Genomic DNA, 10423 nt, shown 5'->3' with positions numbered 1-10423 from the left:
CAGTGCTGTGAGTCCCCAGGACCAGGAGTGAAAACCACTGCAATAAACCAGCCACATCTGAATCCTACATAAACCTACCAGTATATTATGTAACACACAAAGTTATTGGTTTTTACAGTCAAACTGTAATGTGCATTTAAGGACCCCTACAGCACAGTTTACTACAGTCTTTAACTACAGTCTTTTACCCTCCACAACACAAACACAGACAAATGACTACACAAAGACAGATTGAAAAAAAAAAAAAAAACTGTAAACTTTATGTACCTCCATGTAATTTGTAATTCCATCTATAATGACACTATTGAACCGTCTTACTCCTGAACCCACCATTAAACCAACCCAAACCTGTCCTAACCCACCCGTATCAACCCTCAATAGCAGCACAAGTGTTTTGCAATACATCAACACCACAATAAGTTGTACCAAACTATTATTTTATTTAATTTTTTAATGTAGGTACATAGTAGTTAAAGACGCCTAATACAAAGTGTGCCGATTCCACTGAGGAAAAAGTAGTACTAAATTTATTTGGACAAATAAAATTCTGTCAAATTACAAATATCTGATACAAAAAATACACTTACTGAATTTAGAAATCCTTTTTTTAAAACATAAAAAAAATAAAAATGATACACAGCATCATTATGAAATAAAGTAGATATATCTGACTATAGATACATTTCTAAATAAACAGATGTGCACATACCTACAGTACACATTCACAGCATCTTCTTAACTACAGCCCTCAGTGCCTCTATAGGAGTAAACTCAAATCACATTATGATCTCCTGTCACAGGAGAGGTATGTTTACTGACTCTTAAAAAAATAAGACTTTCAAATAAAAAAAATAAAAAACTAGCCTGCACCTTATGACCATCAATATAGAACTTTTTTTTTTATTGCAGTATTTCTAATTTCATTGAATCCTTATGATAATTCACATGATCTCGACCTGTTAAGATTTTCTTTAGACTGTCTCTGTGTCTTTTATATTGAATGGTTCTCCTGAAAAACACAATCAACACAAATCCGGTCAAGATTTCATTAGTGTTTGTGTCAGTACACAGAATGTCAAAAGATGAAGAGCAGATTGGTTATTTACCTGCAGAGCTTTCATCAGATTTACCAGATTTACTGATTTTGATAAAGCAGATTGCCACGATCACAGCCAGCATGAAGACAGCAACTACCACAAATGAGCAACCATACCTGAGGATTGGTTCAATATTTTATAACGTTTACCATGAATTCAGTTTTCAAATAGTAGTAGTTAAAGTAGTTTAAAAAAAGAAGATAAACTCACAAGGTTATCTGTGGCAGTTGTCCTAGGGGGGAAATGGGGCAAATCAATTAGCACATATTAATATATGTTAATATAATATATACATTTCTGCATGGGTTTATTGAGGGGTATCTGAGGGTACATTTACATGACAACAGTGTACAAAAAACATAAATGGGTAACACTTTATTTTGATGGTCCCTTTTGAACATTCTGTTGACTATAAGTAGCTTTGCAACTACATGTCAACTAACTTCCATTAGAGTATTAGTAGAGTGTCTGCTTAATATCTTCTAACTCTTTATTGTGATGCTCCTCCAACAGACATTCTACTGACTATAAGTAACTTTGCAACTACATGTCAACTTATTCTAACCCTAACCCTAACCCTAACCCTACCAGTCTACTAATACTCTACTAACACTCTAATGATAGTTAATAGACATGTAGGTGCGACGCTACTTATAGTCAACAATAGAGTTGTTAAAGGGACCATCAAAATAAAGTGAAACCCATAAATGTTTTTCTTTTGCGTTGTTTAAAAGTTTCACATACAGACGACAACACTGTCAAAACGATCCCAGTTCACACGGATTCGCGAAACAACTATACTTTTCCATTGTATAACGTGTTTAAATGTTTTCGTAGAGTTGATTATAATTTTTTGTTGGATTATTATTGTTTTTGTTTTCCTTTCTCTTTTCTTTTTCTTTTTAGCTTCTTGGCCCAATAACATCACCTAGACATTCCCTTTTGAAAGGGAACTCACACTGCATCGATTTGACGCTATGGGGAACGATATACCAACGCCACCATGCTGAGGGGAATACACGTCAAATTTCACTGAAATGGCAAAACATTCTCCCTTCGGGTCACATACAGACTGTCAGTAACAGTATTCCCCACGGCCGCTGCCCAAGCTATAAGCCTCAAAGAGGCCTCCAATACAATGAAGGTCTACCAAGGCCACTCAAAGACTTGGAACCAACAGCATGCATGGAAGGGGTTTCTTTAAGGGAATATGGCCAGGGGGTCCAAAAGAATTCCCGTCCAGTCACTTTTTGAGGGGGACATAAAGTCAACCCCACATGCCACCAGGGAGGCTGATCTGGTCTATTTTACTGACCTAGTCTTGCCAACAACCTGTCTGTTTCCTAAACAGAGTCTCTAACATTATTTTCCTCACTTGTAGAGGAATCCGACTGCAGATAGTGGCAGTTATCGCTCATAGACCGAATCATAGAGATGGGCACCCTGGAGAGTAGAACTCACTATAGCGCTCTAACCCTTGCAAACGAGGGGAGTAACTCTATTCAATCCTGGATCTACACAGTGCTTCAGCCCTGTGGAGGTTGGTCACTCTGAAAGAGACCCTAATAAGGGGAGCACCTCCAGCTCTAGGGCTGATCTAACAGTATTCATACAGAACGATCCTCAGATAAATTCTGGAACAATATGTTCAAACCTGATTAGAATAGACCAGGCTCTTGGCTAAAACAGGGAGGCTCCATGGGGGCCTGCAACGTGATACTTAATGCCTTTGCAATGCTACACATCCACTTGTTGGGGAGCCGCCTTCAAGGGGCATGTTAAGGCCTAACTATTTGATAGCGGGACTGTTAGCAGAGCTAGCCACAGAAGCCAGGTACTCTCACAGACAACTCTGTGGGCCTCGTTATACTTATTTAACATTGCCAACAGGCAGTGTACTCAGCAGAAGTGCTACTGACCCTTTAAAGCACAGGGAGTACAACCTTACGCTACTGGACTATCGAGGAGGCCTACTGTAAAGCCAACGGCTTCGAAGGTCACAGACGCCAGCCCGGGCAGTGCTTTGGCTCCAAGGGAGCATACTCAACCTTCCCAAATGGGGGGGAGTAACTAATCTGTTTCTCTACCTGAGCCTGGGTGGTGAAGGGTGATAACATACGAGCTATGGGTAGCAAAGTACTCTAAATAATGACCCTAACAAGGGGAGTACTATCAGCATGACCCTGAGGAATGGTTTATATTGATGGACTATATGAAATATGACTCACCTTCTGACTGTATTGGATGTGTATGAACAGAGGGGTCTGCAGTAGGAACTAAGAGAAATAAAAGATAAACTAAAATAAATGACAAGCAGCAGGTAAAAGGGAAAGTATATGAAAAGGAAAAAACAATGTCAGATACATAGGCAGGAAAATTTGAACTTAGAACAAAAGCAGCATACAGATGGGTTTACAAATGCAAATTATATCAATACTTTTGGTCCCCCGAGAATTTTTTTTTGTTCTCTTGTAAAAGGTTTCCTTAAAAATAGGCTCTGTAAATTTGCATACCAATATGTACTAAAGAAACATTTCAAAAGATGTTACAAAAACAAATTATTGAAGCTTCAGAAATATATGAAAAATTTAAGAAATGAAGTATTATTCTCACCCATGGCACACTGTGTGTCTGCGAACTGCGTGCAGCTGGAAACAGTTATCTGTCCAGTTTCTATAGGTTGAGAAAAAGGATTGTATTCTCAGAGCAGAACTGAAATGATCAGCCCAGTCTGGTCTGCAAAGGCATCTAGTCTATAAACTCTCAGTCATGTAAACAGCGGTGAAACAGTTTTTACATACCTTCACAGCTGCGGCATTTATTACAATCCACACCAATGTGGACTCTGGGTCCTTCGGAGCAGTTCTTCACAACATACCAACCTGTAGATTTGCATTGAATGATTATTTAGTGATTAACAGTGGTCACCGCAATATATTCAGATGTATTATTATTTAGTCAGTGGAGCTCACCTTCTGGGCAGTTAAGGCAGCACTGCAAATCTGGAAGTTGGAAATGGTTCTCTGGGCATGTTTCGACACATAGAGTACTGAGTGCCCCCACAAATATTGCCTGGAGTTACAAGAGTACTGTTTCAATATATAACTCTCAAATTACATATGTGAGATCTGGCTGATCACAAAACCAGTCTTAAGTAGCACGGGCATATTTGTGGCAATAGCCAACAATACATTGTGTGGGTCAAAATGATTGATTTTTCTTTTATGCCAAAAATCATTAGGATATTAAGTAAAGATAATTTTCCATGAAGATATTTTGTAAATTTCCTACCATAAATATATAAAACATTTATTTTTGTGGGTGACTGCACGCAATTTAAAAAACTTTAAAGGCGATTTTCTCAATGTTTAGATTTTTTTGCACCCTCAGATTCCAGATTTTCAAATAGTTGTATCTCCGCCAAATATTGTCCTATCATAACAAACCACACACCAATGGAAAGCTTATTTATTCAGCTTTTAGGTAATGTATACATCTCAATATAAAAAACTTGACCCATGTGACTGGTTTTGTCGTCCAGCGTCACATATGTCTAAATCAGGGATAAGAAACAGTTCAAGACAAGAAAATGGAAACCAAAAACAATTTTTGAAGAATGTAGAAAACGAACAAAATCCCTTTCAGTCATTCAGTGAAAAGATTATATTTACATGCTTGGTAATGTTTACTTTATCATATAGTTTAAACCAACCAAAGACTTTTTCACAGTAGTTAAAATGTTTAGTTCGCACATAAAACAGTTCTCACACTTACCAAAACGTGTTTGCTGTCTGTTTGGTTCATTGTAGGTTGTAGACTGAAACAAGTTTTTCTTCCAGCGTCTTCTGTAAATCCTTTATACTCGACTCTGCTTTTAACCAGGCAGAAACAATGACGCATTGAAGGCGTGGCCTCTAGGAGATCCTGTAAACCACTTCTATCAGTCCCTCATCTGCAGGCAATCTATGTCAGAGCTGTGTGTGTGTGTGTGTTTGTGTGTGTGTGTGTGTGTGTGTGTGTGTGTGTGTGTCTTTTTTACAATTTGTTTTTAACTGAAAGGTCTCTATGTGAGCCGATGCGTCATCTCATATGTGATCTATATCTTCTGTTCTATTCATTCTTTATTTCGGACCCTTAGGTCCATATCACAAAGTAAAAGAAAAAGAAAAGAATAACATACAACATACATTCATTAAATAGAGCAATCATTATTTAAAACACATACAAACTTGAATTCCAGTGCTTCCAGAACCAGGATGATTACCTTGTATCACTTAATGTAGGATAATTTAAGACCATTATGTTTGTATTTCTTGAATCACCTAATCGACACATGAAATTATACATATAATTCCTTAACACTGCATGCACTAAAGGTTTCTTAAGGTTCTTCACTAAACCACTAAATATGAACATTAAGCAAAATTCTTAATGCATCATTGACTACGTTTACAAGCTGTCAATATTCGGGTTAAGGTCACTATTTGGGTTTCTGAAACATTCGGAATAACCCGTTTACATGCGTGAGCAGAGAGAGTTACTCCTGTATACATGGAATTTGTAATCAATTGGCAATATCCCAATGTAAACGGCGACGCACGGTTAGCATCTGGACGTACGGACAACCTTAAGATGCAATATGTGTCATTTCCGATTCTTCTTCCTGTATCCAAAGACAACAACAGCAGCAGCAGCACGCGGATAATGAATAGTTCGGGGCAGATAGCGATCGCCTTTGTTTGCGCTTTCCTCCTCGCTCCAAAAGTGTGGTGCTGTGCTGCGTCTCGCCATGTTTACCTCTACTTCTTGTTTACTTCCGGTATACTGCACGCGGGTTTTGGTATGCGCCGTCTCTACTCAAAAGACCAAGATTCCTTGCGAATAGAACATGCGCAGAACACAAATCAATCTTCCTTTTGATGGGGATATGCCGATACGCGTTTACATGACCAAATATTCGGGTTAGAAAAGGGGTACCCCAGGGATCATATCCGGGTTTTTAAAAACCAGGATATGAGCATATTCGGGTTTTTGCCGGTGTTTACATGGCCGTGCGTGACCGAGTTATTGCTAATATTCCGATTTTGAACGGGTTATTGGCTGCATGTAAACGTAGTCATTAAATCCCTATCTAAACCATACCCACATAGTAAATTTTATCTGGCCCAGTTCCGGTCCACACAACACCCCATGGGCCGAGAGAAATGAGGTGTTGTGGAACAGAGCTGGGCAATATAAAATTTACTATATGGGAAAGTGCATTTACAGTATATGGCCCATGGTCACAAGCCTGATTTCGGGCCAGATAATCAATGGACTGATCTGGGCCACACTCCTCCCACCAACATTCGGCCCTATTGGTTTTGCCGTGGAACATGCTATGCCATTGCCACACATGGCCCAGCTCTGGCTGACAGGAGACATGCCATTGCCGACAGGAGGCCAGCAGTGCCAGCTTAAGGGCACATTTATTTATATATATATATATATATTGTATACACGTATATAAATAATATATATAAATAAAGGTGACTTGACTTGACTATGTGTAACGGAGGCCAGCTTGTAAGAGCTTTGTAAGTAAACCTCATTCCCCCGATCTAGTGATGGGTGAAACTAACCTTTTCAAAGCCAGATTGTATTTGACTAATATGCGTATCCATAGCAGACTGGTGGGAGTGGCAAATTATTTTTCGCTTTCTCTTTCTTCTGTATAGGCAGACAAGTTTTATTGAAAGCCCATTTTGCCAGCGGTGAATTACCTATGTAAGGCAGGTGTGACCAAAACCCACAGTATTATTTTGGTGCCACGTGTGAGAACTTTGTTAATTAAAGAACCCTGGAAAAAAAGTATCATGATTTCCACAAAAATATTAAGGAGCACAACTGTTTTTAACATTGATGATAATCATAAACGTTTCTTGATCAGTAATTCATCATATTAGAATGATTTCTGAAGGATCATGTGACACTGAAGACTGGAGTAATGATGCTCAAAATTCAGCTTTGATCACAGGAATACATTACATTTTATAATATATTCACATAGTTATTTTAAATGGTAATAATATTTCACAATATAACTCTTTTTACTGTATTTTTGATTGATTGAGCATAAAAGACTAGTTTCATAAACGCTTAAAAAAATCTTGTCGACCCCAAACTTTTGAACGGCAGTGTATGTCACTTTGCTCACAGCTGGTTAGTCATGTTTAGTCAGGTTTGCAATTTCTTACTCAGGTTAGCCAATATCTTAAGTTACCGTGGTGATGAATATTGCTAAAAAGAAAACTTCTTGAACCTGATACACCACTGTTTGCGCAAACTAATCTCAAACTTACATGAGTAGCTACGCACTGAAACTGGCTTGGAATACAGTGGTTGCATCCAAAATTGTATACTCTCTTGACTAGGTACTTGTTTTGAACAAGTAATTACTTTGTGAGCACTAAAAAAGTATGTTCCATATGAATGTGTGTAGTATGAATGAAATCTGGACGTACTATATTCGCCATGTTTTCATTATCATGTGAGCCCATGCGTCAGGTGCGTTGCTTTTGCCTTCTCTTTTAAGACATAATGTTTTTCACCTATTATATACAGTTCTGCTCATAAGTTTGCACACCCCTTGCAGAACCCACGACTCTTAATGCATCGTTTTGCCATCTTGAGCATTAGTGAATGTTTTCACCTTATAATTGTCTATAAGTCCCTCAATTGTCTTCAGTGTGAGATGGATCTCAAAATCAATCAAAATCTCAAAATCTCAAAAAAATAAAATATGCAGAAGATGCTAGAAAATCAAAGAATGAGAGGAAACTGGAGGACGTTTCTGAAGAACTGTGCTCACTTTAACTGTTCAGGACAAAATATGAACAACTATTACAAAACATAAAAACAGTCATTGATCATCAGGTAACAACTCACAATATTAATTCAAGGGTATCCGCGCTTTTTGAACTGGTTCATTTGTGTAAATTCAGCTATTATTTTTAACTTGTGGACTATATGTCAGCATCTATGAAACAGCTTATTCAGGGCAGTACTAAAGATATAGCATGCAATTTTTATGATCACACTTATTTTGTTAATATTATTAACATCTTAAATATTCTGCAAGGTGTATGTAAACTTGTGAGCAGAACTGTAGTAGGGAAGTGTGTGATTTCAGACACTGGACTCTGGGTAAAGGAGCTCCTGGAAGAAGCTCAATGGCACAACCTAGTGGTCAGAGTGGAGGAAGGTGTGAGACACGTTATGGACTGAAGACATCCAGCTACAGATAATAAACACAAGGGATTTTGACATGATGATCACTCTCCTGAGAGTGACCCATTATTTAACATGTTTGTTGAAGTGCCTGCATGCCTGGGTGCTTGATTTTAGACAACTGTGGCCATGAAAGTGATCTGAACACCTGAATTCAATGATTTGGAGTGGTGTCCCAATACTTTTGGCAATAGTGTAAATCAAAACTGCCTATTGAATATTGAATATTGAAGCCACAAAGACGTATAGGACTGTGAAGCTTTGGGGGGTGTTGATGGACTCAATCTATTCTACACATTCTATGTTTTGATCAATGTTCTGATCGTTCTGAATCCAGATGAAGACTTATCTCAACTTTTTGTTCCGAATTTATCCACATTCATGTGTTCATAAAAAAAAGAATGCATTGTTTGAACAGAATGTTTGTGTAAAAGCAGAGGCTCTGTTCTTTCTTTTGATATATTGTATGCTCAAATATTCATACAACAAAATATTCTGGGGGCCATGAAAGTTTTGTGAAAATGATCAAATGCAATTAAAAAAAAAAAAAAAAAAACCTCCAGACGGGGAAAGAGTTAATCTTCAGCTGAGAATTCTGTCAACTCTTAAACAAAGAGGGAATCAAACTGATGCTCTCCGGGTTTCATGTGATTGGCTTCATTGCATACTTCACTACTGTATACTGTAGTAGGTGACAAGAATACTGACACTATAGTGACATGAATAGTATATCCAAATTCACAGTACTAATAAAAGAGTGGACAAAAAGTACCCAGATGAGATTCTGAAGTGGGCATATGATGGACACTTTACTATCCCATGAGGCCACAGGCGAGGATTTGTGGCGATGCAACTGACCCTAGATCACATGATAATGACAACATGGCAAGCCCGGATTTCATTCACACTGCACACATTCATACTCTAGACTTAGACTTCCTTTATTTATCCCCAAGGGGAAATTAAGGCGTTACAGCAGCAACAGAAAATCACAACAAAATGCATGACACAAATAGACAATACAATCAATCAATCAATCAATAATCTCAATAACTATCAATTAGGCCTACAAAATACCATACAACGGCCTACTTAAAATAACAAATTCAAAAGCACCTATATAGAACATACTTTTTAGTGGTCGCAAAGTAATTCCTTGATTAAAATAAGTTCACACTCAAGAGAGTATGTGATTTTGGTTGTCACTCTTTCAGGCGCACACGCTCCAGAGTTAACCAAACGTGTGAACCTGTTGAACCTGATCTAAACCATGGATTTGTTTTGTTTTGTCAACTTTAAACTTACTATAAACCTCAGAGTTCGTTTAACTATAGCTTCATGTAACAGGGCACTGGTCTTTGTTTGGTTTTTGTTGTATAAAAAAACAAACATATCCACCTTATTCCTACGCACCATGACTCTCTGCGCAAATTATGGGTGTAACTTCCATTAAGCTGTAAACAGTCAGTGAAAAGGCTCGCTCAGAATGCAATACGTTTAAAAAGTGTCACAATGAGATGACATTAATCTACTCACCCTTCAACCGTCGAACATTAAAAGGAAATTTAAAAGTGTAAAAGCATCAACAAGGCATTTCAACAGACCAAATTACCCCAAAAGCGCGAGTCTTTCCACAGCAATAACGGACGGGTTAAATATCTGTAGTAACATATATCTGTGTTATGTAACTTATGTTGCGTTAATCAAAAATGTTCATTAACTTCAGCATTATGTGATACTATTTCAAAGTAATTTCCGTCCTTTTGACAGATTATAAATTGCATTTACCTGTGAAAAGAAACCTGGAAAGAGACGTGAGGATTTGAGGAGAATAACGAGAGAGTGTTCGTGCATTCCAGTGCATTATTAATGGAATATATCATAAATTAAATTCGGGAGAACAGACCACAAATGTGCAGTATATGTTGTCCTTTTTCATATTTTTACAGCGGATTGCAAAGGGAAAAAGAAATGAATCACGAGCGACTGAAAAGAGCTCTTGCCATAGATATTCTTGTTATAACATGTCACATTAAAATACCAAGTATAACGTTTTT

General features: G+C 37.7%; 1 protein-coding gene across 2 annotated transcripts; it reads right to left on the bottom strand.

Annotated features, from left to right (window-relative positions):
• Positions 1-235: 235 nt before the first annotated feature.
• Positions 236-4955, bottom strand: LOC311074070 (uncharacterized protein). 2 transcript variants are annotated; one of them, XM_084100345.1, is made up of 8 exons: positions 4872-4940; positions 4070-4169; positions 3899-3979; positions 3711-3770; positions 3326-3373; positions 1308-1329; positions 1107-1213; positions 236-1009 (listed from the first exon to the last, which is right to left on the bottom strand). In XM_084100345.1, exons 1-8 carry the CDS (start codon positions 4899-4901, stop codon positions 972-974), a joined length of 486 nt encoding a protein of 161 aa, XP_083956471.1. In that variant the 5' UTR covers positions 4902-4940; the 3' UTR covers positions 236-971. The 2 variants fall into 2 exon arrangements, with proteins under 2 accessions (XP_083956471.1, XP_083956472.1); XM_084100346.1 differs by having other exon boundaries at positions 423-1009; positions 1107-1190; positions 4872-4955.
• Positions 4956-10423: the final 5468 nt, after the last annotated feature.

Source organism: Abramis brama (genome assembly GCF_963993115.1).
Source record: "Abramis brama genome assembly, chromosome: 23".
NCBI lineage: Eukaryota > Metazoa > Chordata > Actinopteri > Cypriniformes > Leuciscidae > Abramis > Abramis brama.
The sequence above is the reverse complement of the archived record's forward strand: the minus strand, read 5'-3'. Positions and strand labels throughout refer to the sequence as shown.